This window comes from Chenopodium album, chromosome 19, assembly GCF_948465745.1.
Source record: "Chenopodium album chromosome 19, dcCheAlbu1.1, whole genome shotgun sequence".
NCBI classification, from domain to species: domain Eukaryota; kingdom Viridiplantae; phylum Streptophyta; class Magnoliopsida; order Caryophyllales; family Amaranthaceae; genus Chenopodium; species Chenopodium album.
In genome coordinates, this window is record NC_137852.1 from 44029678 (window position 1) to 44044886 (window position 15209).

The 15209-nt window shown below is 33.6% G+C and overlaps 1 protein-coding gene across 1 annotated transcript in view; it reads left to right on the plus strand.

Annotated features, from left to right (window-relative positions):
- LOC145593798 (leucine aminopeptidase 1-like) overlaps positions 1–6330 on the plus strand; it is a 29688-nt gene extending 23358 nt beyond the window's left edge. The window contains exon 10 of the mRNA XM_081650162.1: positions 5838–6330. Coding sequence (XP_081506288.1) covers positions 5838–5969 — 132 coding nt within the window. The 3' untranslated portion in view covers positions 5970–6330. The remainder of the gene's footprint in view (positions 1–5837) is intronic.
- Positions 6331–15209: the final 8879 nt, after the last annotated feature.

A 15209-nucleotide genomic window follows, 5' to 3' on the forward strand; every position in this document is an offset into this window, starting at 1 on the left:
TATAGAAAGGGTGACTAACGTATTTAGAACATACGAGTAAAAAAATAGAACATATGCTTTGAAATCCGGAACATATAATTAAAATTTTTAGAACACACGTTTTGAAATTTAGAACATATAAGTTAAAATTTTGGAACAAGGTATTTAAAATTTATGACATCAAACTTAACTAATTTATGGTTTAGAACATGTGAGTACTAAATTTGAAAATTTGATTTAATTTAGAACACCTAAGAAAAAGTTTAGAACATCAGATTTAAAATTTAGAACATATGAGTAAAAATTTAGAACATAAAAAGTGTTCTCACATATGAAAAATTCTCACATAAGAAAAATTCTCACGAGAGCCTTCCTATATATATATATATATATATATATATATATATATATATATATATATATAGAGTTTAAGAATATATAAATCTTATAGCTCATAAAAGAGTCAACTAAATGAGATTTTAAAAATTTATAAAAATTTATTAAATAAAAAGATATAATTTAGAATATAAGAAAATTTTAATTTTTATATTTGATAAAATTACAAAATACACGGGTATTACAATCTACCCTCCTTAAAACAAGTTTCGTCCCCGAAACTTAAAATAAGAAAATTTAGGTTAATACAATCTACCCTCTTTAAAACAAGTTTCGTCCTCGAAACTTAAAGTGGATAAATAATTTGTAAATTTGAAAGAGAATATAAACTAAACCAAATTTTTTCTTAATAAAATATATAAATAGAGTGCTGAAATATTAGGTGTATTATAGTAAGATTTTTCAAGGTCTTACCTCTGTAAACAATGGCTTGTAGACTGTTAGAAGAGTTGATGTTCCAACAAGCTTCACCAAGAGAAATTAGAGATTTTTTTAGAGATAAATATATGGAGAAAAAAGGAAAAATTGAAAAGAATAATCTCACCTTTGCTTAACCTCCTCAAAACAAGCCAAGCTATGGAAATTCTACCTTTGCCCCCTATTTTCTCAAAACAGTCTTTTTGCCGGTTTTTAAAATTATAAACTGGTTTTAGAAGGTGACTTGCCACATGTCACCTTCTAATTGGTTTTTATCTTAAAATAATTATTTTGGAAAAAAAAATAAAAGTTATAAAAAAAAAAACCAGCCTGCTGCTCTCCTTTTTCGTTCCCTTTCCCTGCGCTTCCCCGATTTTACTGAACCAGCTCCTTCTCACCGCCGCTGTGCCGTCACTTTCTCCTCTCTTGCAAAATTTTTAAGATCCGGTGGTTTAGGTTGTTTTTGGTGATGGTTGGGGTTTATTTTCGTATGGTAAAGGTTGTTTATGGGGATGAATAAAGAGGTTATGGGGGGGATGAAGCTTTCATTGCTTCCTTATTCTTTAAAATCAGATTTTGTAGGAATTTCAATTAATTTAACTTCTATTAGCATGAAAAATTGATTGATTTTGGTCCCTTTGTTAGGTTGGATTTTTGAATCAGATTTTTGGGTTGTTTTGGGTTTTAAGGTGGTTTCGGCAGTGGGGTTTTGGGTTTTAAGGTGGGTTTTGAAGGTTGGGGTTTTGGGTTTTTGTAACACCCCCGATTTACTAGCTAATAATAAACAATAAATAAAGGAAAAATAAACAACCTTTGAATAATACTGCGGAAGCATACACCTAAATCGGAGGTATTACTGCCACACTTGACAACCTATCAAGTGCTAAGGCTTACAAAAATCCCAATAATTACAACCCAATAAAAACTAGGTGAGCTATTTATACAACTTTACAAAGTCGTTATAGCATACTAATCGAAACACTTGAGCTCCTTTAGCAACGATCACTTGATCAACCTGCTAAAACAATCTTGTCTGCTCACCATTATGGACAAATTCCAAAATAGATCGTCGCAGGGCCACCATAAGAAAAAGACATGGCCGAAAACACAAGTAGCACAACAAAACAACACACACACGTCAGCAAAAAGCTGAGTAATCATCACATATCAGAATATATTGTATAATAGAATGATTGACAACACAAGCTCAATTAAATAATGTAGTTTAAAACTACATTACACATTGTACTCTGAAAAAAAATAACCTTTATCAACTCAACCTCGAACAGTAGTACGAACCTTTTACTCAATTAACTGATCATACCCAATAAGTGAGCCATGCTCGTTGTTCTATACCTAGCCTTGGACATGGGTAATTCGAATAACAAACCTAGAAGTATAAAAACTTGAATACTCTCAATAACCAGAAAAACACCAACCAGAGCACATACGGGCCAATTCCCACCGTAGGGGACCATAGAAAAATAAATAATAAAGATTGTACCTCATTCTTAACCCATGATTATCATCCTTTTACCAACATGCTAAGGACTAAAGTATATTACGCTGAGCCTCAAACCAAGAACAGAATAATAATCTCAACCTTTTTGATCTCATACATCGATCAAATAATCATAAACTTGATGATAAATAGTATCTCAATAATGGCACGACTTTCCAAATTACATGACAATTCGATCACAATATCTCAACTCTAAAAAAAAATACTAATAACCCAAATATAATCAAATCTCAACCCAAAAACATTACTCTGCATTAACAACCCTAAACCTTGAAACAATACTCCCTATAGAAACAACATTAAAAACCCTAGAATAATAACACAATCAATCAATATCACAAAATAATACGGCAATTAGAATCATATTATACCACACACTAATCATGTATATATATATTATGATCATATATAATTCACAAATTATAAAATATACACATAACAATACGAAGTACAATTAATACTAACAATTTATAATCAAACAATAAAAAAAAAAAAATTAATTACGGCAATGTGATTACCTTTCTTATTGATACCCACACATAGGGACATATTAATAGCCGGAAAAAAGAGAACCTACAACTCCAAAATTCGAGGGGCAAGCACTGACGACAAACATTGTGGATATCAATGATGATCAAATTAATATAAATTAAATCATATGATAAGGGTACTGACAACATGCATAATATGGCTAGCAAAATATCAACATGCATAAATAAAAATAACTATTTTTTTTATAAAATATAATATATTAAATCATAAAATATTACAGTTTTAGAGAAGTTTCGAGGTGGGGGAGTAGGAAAGGGTGGTTTTCTAGGGTAAAAAGGCTTGTTTTGAGAATAGGGGGCAAAGGTTGGCTTGTTCCCAGAATTTTCAAAACTTGGCTTGTTTTGAGCAAATTGAGCATAGGCGGGATTATTCTTTTCAATTTTTCCAAAAAAAAAATTCTTATAATTCTTTTATCTTCAGCCTGTCACAAATTGGCACATATGTTATCCATTTGTTCAAGCATTTTCTTAATCGTGTATGCATTGTTGAATGAGGACTTGTTAACAAACACCTTTCGTAGAACATAGCCTTCCATACAAACTGACTTTTTTCTTCCCTTTTTTTTTATTTTTTTTTCCTTTTTACTATTGCCATTTCTCACTACAAGGAGGTTAGAGGAGTTAAATCTCTTCTTAAGAGGAGAAATCATAAGTAGTATCCGATGTCATCCATTGCCTATACATTCAAGATTTTTTAAAAAGAGATTTGGTTTGACGAGAGTAGTTGGGAGACAACACAATTATGCTCTTCTTGATGTTTATTCTTAGCCAAGATTTGAAAAATAATATCAAGGAGTGCTTCATGGCTAGTTGTACGTATCTTGACGGAAAACAAGAACTTTTTTTTGTGATAAATGAAAGGGATTGATGTTATCGAAGGTCGCAAGCAACCAATGGAAATTTAGTATCCTCTTTAAGTCTCAGGAACACCCAAAGAATGTATTATTGACCTATATAGCCTAATAACTAACCCTTACAACTTGGAACCTACCTATACTATAAGCCCAAAACACCTAAAAATGATATCCATTAATAATAAAGACAAATTAAAATCCCACTTGTAAGAGCCCTTCTTCAAGAGTAAGGTAAAACTAAGAGTTCCTAAATAAAGTTACAAAGATAGTTATTAGGAGTCTCGACACTTCAACTAGATGGGTGGGCTCGTTCCTACTTCAAAGAGTATGAGATTCAAAAGGGATGTGGAATGTGTTGACATGAGATGTAGTGACTTGAAAGGCATGCCTACAAGCCTTTAGAATCAGGTGGGAGATAGTGCCCATGCAAATAAAGCGTAATGGAGATATGGAGTCTCCTTACCTGATACCTGGAGTCTAGAAAGAGTTTGAGTGTTTAGCCATTTCATGAGAATTGGAAAGAATATAGAAGAGATGCAGCTCATAATAAGCTTTATTGAGGTTTCATTAGAGAATTATGGCAAATGTGCTGTGATAAAGTCCAGATTTAACCTTCATGGGCTTTCTGAGAATCAGTAATAGGGTAAAAAATCCTTTATTTTCCTTTTAATTGGAATTCATAAAATGCAAGACATCAAAGGTCATGATATAAGTTACGCTCAGTCCCCCTTCCATGTAAAGAAATGATGCCAAGGACATGATACTTTCTTATGTGATCTACAGGTGAGGAGATGATCCCCAGGATTAATCATGTGCTTTTTTGGATGAAAATGAAGTCGATTATTTAGATATGTTTTTGAACTCCCAAAGAGCTTATGTTAATAAGGCTTGAGGATTCTTAATCACTTCCAAAAGACTGTCAGTCCTAAACTGTTTTCAATTGCCACTCTTTGAAGTCGTAACCCATAACCAGTCCATGGTACACCATGGCATCCTTCATGCTGAATGTTGATTGCTGGAACGCAAAACTAATGAACTCTAGAGCTTGCCATAATGAGTCATGTCAAACTACCGCTTAAGGTGATTTCACAACCACTATTCAACAAAAAGGTTTCAAGGCATAAATTTAATAATTTAATCACTGTCTTACTGCACATAATGCCAGAAGTGTCTTCTCTTCACTTCTGATCATCTGGTCTAATTCTAACAAGATTAAGTGCTATGAAGGAAATTTCAAATAAGGTGACCATAAATCCATAACATAGCCTAAAGTCGCATATTGTTGGTCATTGACTAGCACATGATACATTTCTAGGTGTCATGTGGTTGTGTCAATCAATCAATCCATCAAAGCCTTAATCCCATAAGGAGGGTCGGCTACATAAAACAAAAGTGATTATTCCATATAGTCATCCACAAAGATCTTCCTCTATCCCTTACAATCAAATACCTCATTCTCATGCAAATCTATTTGCTTCATATCCTTCCTAATTCCTTCCAACCAAGTCATTTTCTGTCTCCCTCTAGTTCGTTTAAGCTCTCCATGATCCCACTCTTCTACTCCTGTACCACTGCACCCTGGGGTCTCCGTCTTACATACCCGAAACATCGCAAACGATTCTCCCTTAGTTTGTTTGCAACGCCTGCAACACCCACTTTCTTGCGATGTCATGTGGTTATGTCCAAGTCAATATTTTTTCCTACTCTATATTCTATAAATATTGCCAATTACATATCTGGTGGTTTAGGAATATGGAACTAAATGAATCCTTAGCTGAGGTAGCAGGCCAGCTGCCTGCTGGTGGAACAATTGTTACTTTCCTGCTTGTCATAACATGATTCAAGACGTGTTTCCCTATATATATGTAGGAAGTTGGTTTAATGTATAGATGATCTTTTTAGTTTAAAATGTCCTGCTCATCATAACATTCCTTAAGACCGTGTTTCCTTATTTGTATATAGAAAGTTGCTCTAATTTTTTGCTGTTCTTTTTTGTTTAACAAAGATCCCGGTTCAATATTTAAGATTTATTGCAAAAAAATCATACCTGATTGTATAATATGTTCTTTTTGTTTATCGCTATTGATTTTCAATCCTGACTTTACAAGTACTTTTCAGTTTGTGGATGAGAAAGTTCAGTGGATGCATATAGATATGGCTGGCCCAGTTTGGAATGAAAAGAAACGTTCAGCAACAGGATTTGGCGTATCTACATTGGTGGAGTGGGTTCTGAAAAATTCGACCTCATAGCGGTATAAAAGCGTTACTAGAATGATACTTTGGAGTAACTCACAGTTCAAGAGAGTTATTTTGCTTTCAGCATGACCATCCCTCAATATTACAAGTTGGTTGGAATGCAAGCAATGCAGCCCTTCCACACCCTAATTTTCCGTTTTTTTCAATAAAATTCATTTGTACTGATATTTTATGAAACATTTTTTTTCACAAAAAGTGATTATTTTTTCGTGCTCCACAGAATTCCAAAAGAAAATAAGAAGTTAATTGGGGTCTTTGAAAAGCAACAATCTTTTATCCCATAACTTGACCCACACAATATATTCTGTACTAATTCTCACATGTACTTAATTTTTTAAATTTTTATGCTTTATAATTTTTTAATTGTTTTATGCCTTATAATTTCATGCACTAAGGTGAGCGAAGGCTCAATAGTGGGGAAAAAACCATAATAATGACGTTCAGAAACCCTTATTTACTCCAAGAGTCCACCTCCGCCACCTGGTTAGACATCTCTATTGCCTTCAGGAAATGGCAAAAATATAAGAAAAGATGATTTTGACTAAACTACAGCAGTCAAATTTAAAGCTCTCAAGTGTGAGGTTTTGATGGTTAAACTTAACCATCTAGAGTTTTCAGGGTTATTTTTAACCAAATAAAGCCATAATTGAAAAAAAAAAGGTAAGTTTAGGATTTAAAATTTGAGGGTAGTTTGGGTTCGCGATGGTAGTCGTTGGTGGTGACTGGTAAATAAGGGTGGAGAGGATCGTGGTGTTGACAGGTTTTGATGGGTGGGGTGGTGTGGGACTGTGGGTAATAGTTTGTGGTTGTCGTTGGTAGGGGGGTAGTGGGGGTAGTGGGGGTGGGAGTTTTGGTTAAGGTGTTGACAGGCTAGTCGTTGCATGACGCGCGTGACTGCTTACAGCTAGTGGGAGTTTGTGTGGCAGTAGGTGTTGTGTTGAGTGCAGTGGTGATGTTGAGGTGATTATAAGTGCTATTGTTGGTGGGTAACTAGAGGGGATGTGAGGTGGTAACTGGTACTGAAGGTAGTGACGGGGATAATGGAGAGGAGAGAGAAAGAAGCTGACAGAGGAAAAGATAGAAAAGAGGGGGGGATTTTTTAATTTTAATTTTAATTAATTACTATTAGGATTTAAAAATTAAAATTTACTTCTAAGTTAAAAATAAAAGTAACAAATAAGAAAGTGACACATGACTTAGTAACCGGTTTGATGGGTAGAGTGACTTGTTAGGATTGGTAGAAGAAAATCGATAGCAAAGGTTAAATTATCTTATACTTCGTATATAATTGTAGAGTCAATTCACCACAACCCCCCCTCCAAATCCCCAAAACACAAATAGCATGCATTTGAGTTTTTTTTGCTTTTTTTAAAAAAAATAAATAAAAACCAATAACGACCAAAGTACCCATCCCACTATATTTTTATTTATTTTTTAACTTTGAAAAAAAAAACATCAACAAGGACAATAACTACTCATCCCACTTTTTTTGGAATTTCTTCAAGGGAAGGGACAATTAATACGAAGTAAAAATTTAATTTTTTTTTTTCCAATTTGTGTTATTTTCTTTCGCGTATAATATATGTCTTGCATTAGCACAGATATACAATTCCTTTATCAACAATCATTCACTATAGCATTGTAAATCCCCACCTTTCAATCATATGCATATTTTTTGGAGACTATCCTACAAACAATTTCCACTTCTCTAATCATCAAAACAAGACTGGCCTCACCGAATAGCTACTTACAAAAGATAAAAAAAATATACCCATGACACTAAGGGCCTGTTCACATTTACTTAATTTCAATTCAGTTCGGTTCAGCTCCAATTATTCAGTTCACTCCAATTCAGTTCAATTCAGTTCTAGTTTCCTTCTCTTATAAAATATTTATTTCAACTCAGTTCAGTTCAGCTCCAATCAGTTCAGTTTAGTAAATGTGAACAGACCCTAACTGAGTAACCCATATAACACAGAACGAGTAACCTCAATAGATTTAACAAAGTAGCCCCCATAATAGCTGATCACATTGTGTGGCCACCCACATATAAGACTAAGTTATAGAGTTTTTGAGCAAAGCAGCGAATATCAAATTTCAGCAGAGTAGAACAAGTATCGGCAGATTACTAATACTCAATCGAGAAAATTTTAATAGAGCATTGTAAAGCTGATCAGACCACAGTAAGTTTTAAAAAAAAAAATGGCCTAAGTTACTACATCAAATCAATTTCCCTTTTTGAAATGTATTTTTTCTTATATTATACTCTATCCGTTACGTAATGTTAGTCCCATATGGAATCAATCACATAAAATAAGAAAACAAATATATTTGGAATCTAACATTAAAGTACAACATAATTCATAATTAATTTACCTTATTTAACTTTTTTTGATTTTTTTTTTAAGCACAAGTCATAATTGCAAAATTTAAGACAAAAATTTCCTTACTTAGAGTCATGTCATCAATCCACAATCAATTAATTCCAAAAAAGAAGTTATAAATGAAACACACTCAAGATGGGTAGATTTTTTTGAAACGCCCAAAATAGTATATGGGACTAACATTATGAAACGGAGGGAGTATTTAATTTTTTTTCTAATATAAAATATATTTTGTGCATTTTGTATTGGTATACACTAGTCTTACATATAATTTGAGAGACGTTCTCACGAGAATGCTCCAAACTCCCAATCCTAAAGTCAATAACTACCATCCCACTATTTTTATTATTTTTATTTTTATTTTTTATTTTTGGGGGGGGGGGGTATTATAGACTACTACTAATATTACACTTTTTTTAGAACACTAAAAACAATTCACTTTGTGTTTTTTTTTTGTACGTAGTATAATTTATGCCAGTGACAAGCTAAAGTCATAATCACCAAATCAAAAGTAAACTTAAATCCTCTAACTATGTAGATAGGGAAGAAGGGTCAAACCACAGGGAAACAAGTCAATTTATTCCTAATTAATTAAAAATAATCTAAATTATCAAGTAACAATTTGTTGTTATTAAAAGGCTATACTACGAAGAATATGAGTAGGGAGAACAAAATAGGAGGAATCAAATAAAAAAAAGACCTAGGGCATAGGTTCACCAATAAATAATATTCCAGGGTAAAACATAACAATCAATCATCAATGCATCAATTAATCAGATCATAAAGGGCTTTCGCTACGTATTATTATCACAAAATTAATTTACCGGTATTAAATCTCATCTCTCGAATCCGACCTAACCATTTATAAATTAGTCCGCCTATTGAAACTAAGCCTAAACATCAATTCTCATCTCTCGAATCTCGAATCAATATTGCTAAACTCATACAATTAAACCAGGCCTAATCTAATTGCATAGTATTAAATCAATCAATAGGAAATTAAATAAGCATTGACAATCAACAATCATAAAATTACCCCTTTATATTATTTATTGGATCCCATAAACCCTAGAAAGAAATCTACTCACACATAATTAAATCTAAACTAAACAAAGAAAATAAACAAGTCATGAAGGAATAAAGAAATAAAATTGCTGAAATTAATAAAGAAGAAATCGTTACCAAAATTAACGGAATTAAGGAGTTGAGTCAAGGACAAGAGTAAAGTTGTTGAGAGAAATCTAGAGAGAGAAAAATAAACTAAGTAGAGAGATAATAGAGAGTAAAGACAGTACTAAACTTGCTTAACAAAATCATTTATATTAAGCAAGAAATCCTAAACTAAAACAAAGTAAACGACGCTTAAAACATCTATCAGGGACACGCGCCCGGTCAGGCGCCACACCGCCCGGTTGGGCATGCCTTTTTCTTCCAAGGAGCTTCTCTCGCGTCCGGTCGGGCGAGAGCTCGGGCAAAGGATGCTTCGAAATTGGTTCCGCCCCGCTCGGCCGGGCGCGCCTTCGGGCGGAGGCATCTCTGACCGGGACGCACACTGTAGGCATCTTGGTCTTCGATTGGGCTTCAATTCTTCAGCCCAATCCGTATTTCCTCTTCGGGTCTTGATTATTCGGTCCAAATGCATCGGAATCTCAATTGCCGGGCACTAAATCACCGGTTCGATGACTCTATCCCGCCTTGGGCTATAGAAGATGGTCGTGCTCCTCCAATGCTCGTAGTCGCTCTATAAAATTCCGAGAAAATGCTCCAAAAGTGCAATCCCGTACAAAAGTCAACAAAAACTACGAAAACACTAGAAAACACCAATTAGTAATAAAAGTGGCTCTAAAGAGCCAAAAACACTACTAATTATGACCAAGGGACGGGGATACAATACTATGTAAAATAGACACATCGGCCACGCAGTAACATGGGTATACAGTTCATTTATCAACAATTCACCATAACACTCAAAATCCCCAACCCTTCAATCATATGCATTTTTTTATTTAAGAAATACCGTCCAAACAACTTCCACTTCCCTAATAACCAAAACAAAAAAAAAATATACAACACGTTTTTTGCGGTACCGGCCTCACCGAATAACTGTTTCCAAAAGAACAAAGTAACTCCTACATCACTGAACAAAGTTACCCATGTAACACTGAACCGATAACCTCTATAGCTTTGACAAAGTAAACCCCATAATTGCTTGCCACATTGCGTGGCCACAGACAAATAAGAGTAAGACCTTCTGTTAACCTTCTGAGCAGGGTAGAAAACATTAGATTTTAGCAGAGCAGTCAGCACGGAAAAACAAGTGTCAACAAATTACTAATATTCAGTAGAGCAGATCTGAACACAAGTCCACAACAGACCACAAGAACAGGGTCTAAGTTACAACATCAAAATCAACTTCCCGTATTCTAAATATATTTTTTTTTCTTATATTATACATTTATCTTTATATTATAGTATATATTGCGTGCATATTGCACGGTACTCTAATCTTATACTATATAATTTAAGAGAGGTCTTTAAAACCCCAATGCTCAACTCTCATGCATTTAGGGTTTTTTCTTTTTTAATATATGGATTATTTCACGAGAATAATCCAACCTTTGTCTCATTCTCCCAAAATAATCCAACCTTTCGATTAACCCTAGATAATCTTAAGTTTGCTATTTATTCTCTCGCAGCAACCCTACCAGGTCACCTTACTCATTATAGCCCGTTGCAATCCCTGTGTCACTTTCTCGTTGGTTATTTTATTTATTTATTTTTATTTCACAAATTTTGATATTAAAATAATAATAATTATAATAATAATAATAATCCTCCTTTCTTCCTCATCTTCCTTCCATGGCCTTTCCTCCAACCCCTTCCACCACCTAGGCCAACAACATTGTGGCGCCACCCCCACCACCACTACCACAAACCTCAAAACCCCCACAACTTGACAACCAACTTATAACTCCACCCCCCCAACCACGAACAATCCCCATCCACGACCCTACAATCAGACCCCAAAATGTTCAAATCCCCCTCCCCCCCTTTGACCTCCCATTTCCTTTCTTTATGGCTGCTTTCATTGGGGCTTTAATTCCAAGCTTCCCATACTTCTTTAATCATCATGAATCAGCAACAATAATATAATCTACCCATTGAATCAGGATGAAACAAATTAAGCCATCCAAAATCGTCAATTCCATACATATGGTCAGTGTCGATACGGAGATGTGGGTGCGTTGCGGTGCTTTAGATTGGTGGTCCGTAGGTGGGTGGTGGGTAATTCATGTGCTGCTGTAGTGGTGTGATTAGGTGGTGGTTTCGGGTTCTAGGTAAGTGGGGTAAGGATTTCGAGGTCTGGGTACTTGGGGATGGGGTTTTTGGTGGTTACGGGGTCTGAGTGAATGGAATTGGTGGTTTCAGTTTGGTGAGGTGAGTGGTTTCGTGACTGGGTAGCAAGGGGTGGTGGTGGGGTAAGTGGTGGTTGAGGTGGTGGTGGCAATGGCGAAAGGTTCAAGGAGGTGATGGAGTTGAAGAGAGAAGGAAGGAAGGAAAAAGAATTAAGAGAAAAAAAAAATACCTGAAGTTCAGGTAACTAGTCAAAAAGGTTCGCTAGAAGATAATAAGTACTTCCTCCGTTTCTTTTTACTTGCAACACAGCCTTGAGGCACGTGTTTTGAGGTCGGGTTTATGTAATGTAAACGGATAAATTATTCATTATAATTTTTACAAATGATACTTAATCTTATTCTAATCTTCGTGTAAAAATTATATTGATAAAATCGCTCGTTTATTATCACTAATCATCTCCTAAAACTGCGTGCCTAAAAGGTGTGTTGCAAGTAAAAGAAAACGGAGGAAGTATTAAACTTAAGATTATTCTAGGTTAATCGAAAGATTGGATTATTTTGGGAGAATGAAGCAAAGGTTGGATTATTCTTGTTAAATTTTCTTTTAATAAATGAAAAAAAAAACTAACCATCCCACTACTTTATTTTTATTTTATTTTTTTTTTATCATATTTTTAAAAAATCAGTAACTACCCATCTACTATTTCCTTTTGAGAGTAAGGTATAGCTCAAGTAGTTACAGATCCCCTTCCGATTTCAAGAGATCTTGGGATCGATTCTCATCACTCGCCCTTGTGGCTCTCTAAACACCAAAAAAATCTAATATTTCCTTTTTATTTTCCATTTTGTTTTTTTTCAAGGGACTACTACTAACATTTCACTTTTTTTTTTTTTGTTCGTAGTTTGATACTTCCTCCGTTTTCTTTTAGATGCAACACACACTTTTTTCACGGTATTTAAGAAATGTGGAGTTCACATGATATAATACACTTTAAAATGGGATGAATGGTTGTTACTTGTTAGGAGTGTAATTTAGTGGGTCATGTGTTTTAAATAAGGAAATAATTTAGTTTTTCCCTAAAGTAACTTACCTTTTATAGTGTGTTGCAAGTATTGTGAAATTTCCTTTTTAGGGAAGTGTTGCAAATAAAATAAAACGGAGGAAGTATATGATATGCATTAGCACGAGTATACAGTTCCTTTATCAACATAGCACTCAAAATCCCCAATATTTCACTTTTTTTTTTCTAAAATACTATGTACGGTTGTACTAACGTTGGTACGTAGTATAATATATGACATGCATTATCATACAGTTCCTTTATCAACAATTTACTATAGTACTCTAAATCCCCAATCCTTCAATTATATGCATTTTTAGGGACTATCCTCCAAACAATTTCCATTTCTCTAATCATAAAAAAAAATTAAAAAAAATAAAAAAATAAAAAGAATTAAAAAAATAAAAAGTACAACACGTGTTTGCGCGACTGGCCTCACCGAATAACTAATTGCAACAAAACCAAAGTATGTAACTCCTAGAACAAGACACTACTAACCCATATGACACAAACCGAGTAACCCCTATAACATTGAACGAGTAACCTCTATAACTTTGACAAAGTAAACCCTATAACTTTGACAAAGTAACCTCCATAGCTAACTTTGATAAAGTAACCTCTATAATAGCTGGCTACATTGTGTGGCCACCGTCATAAAAGAGTTAAATCCTATTTTTTTACATACTTCTAAGCAAAGCAGAGAATATCATATTTCAGCTAAGTAGAGCAGGGAGGGCAAAACAAGTGTAAGGGATTATTAATACTTAGTAGAGCAGCTAAGCAGGGTTCAACAGAGCCGACCAGTCCAAAACTAACCACAGAAGCCTCAAGTCTAAGTTACAACATCAAAATCAACTTTCCGTATTTTAAATACTATCTCCGTTAACTATGTAATCCCCCGTAATTTTGGGAAATTTAAAATTAAATTTTAACATATTTATGTGAATATTCAGTAATGATTATTTATTTAAAAAATTTATTTTATATAAGCAAATAAATTTAATGTTTATAAAGTTAATAAAATTATTTTATTAAATTATTTCTCTACCCTTATTTTCAATTATGAATGATTATGCAAGTTCAATCCACTATTGTAGCCCACTTTAGAATAAAAAAACCTTGAACTTTTATTCTAGCCCAACTCTTTAATTCAACTCTTACTTAAACTTATAAACCAAGCCATATAAAACCCCCAAAAACCCACAAACTTCCTCTCCCTTTCACGTGAAAACAAAAAAAAAAGAGAAAACCCCTCACTCCTCTACTACGTGAAACAGGAAAAAAAATAAAAAATCAAACCTTGTTGCTGCCGCTGCCCCAGCCACACACACCACCTCCGCGCCGCCCTGCCGCACCATCGGCCACCCAACGCGCCACCTGCAGCCCCCCTTTGATAGTAGTCTCATTCTTCCCTTTTTTTTCTCACTTATCTTGTTTTGTTATTTTGATTTAAAGCTTCAATTTTTATTTGATTTCAATTCTAATTTATTGTTATTATGGTTTGATTTTATATATAAGTTATAAAAGATTATAAATTTATGAGTTTTAGCATGTTTACTTTGTTATATAAAATTTCAGATTATATATGTTGTATAATTTGGGGTTTAAACCTTGATTTTTTCATGTTTTAGGGCTTGATAACGTGCTAATCAAGTTATCTAATTATACTATGTTTAAATTACATCAAAGTATGATTATTTTGATTATATATAAATTTTCAGATTATTAAAGTTTCAATTTTTATGATCAAATTGTGTTAGTTTCATATTTTTATGCTTCTAATATAAAAAAATTGATGATTGTGGGTATTTTATGATTAAAAAGCTTTAAACTTTAAAGTCTAATCTTAAGATTAAATTTTCAGATTCTATATTTATTATTTTAGAGCCTCTAATTACATTGAATTGGTGTATTTTTGGGTTTAAAGCTTACTAACTTAATCTATAATACAGATAATTTCAAAAATTACTATAATTCCAAGATTTTATGCATAAAGTTAATTTTCAGATTTTTATAAAGGTGTAAACTTGCTGTAATTTCATGTATAAGGGTATATTTTAAGGTTTTATGAAGGAAACTTAAAGAACTATATATAAGTTTTTGATTTTAATAAAAGGGAAGGTTTTAAAATGTTGTTTAATTTGATTTTGAAGGTTTAAAAGTAAGTTAGTATTGCTGTAAATTTGGTTGGTTGAGTATTGATTGAAATCTTATTGTTTGGTTTAGGAGAGGTCTTTATAGGAAGTGATTTCTAGTTGGTTAAGTGGCCAACCAATTCGTTTACTCAAGGTACGTACGAGTTACGAAACCTTGCCTTTAGAAGCATGTTTAGGAACGAAACAAGAACTTAGTATCATGTATAGAGAAGACTGGGAATAATTGTTTGGTTATACATTGTGATTTCCGAATGATGTGCACTATTTTACGTGGCAA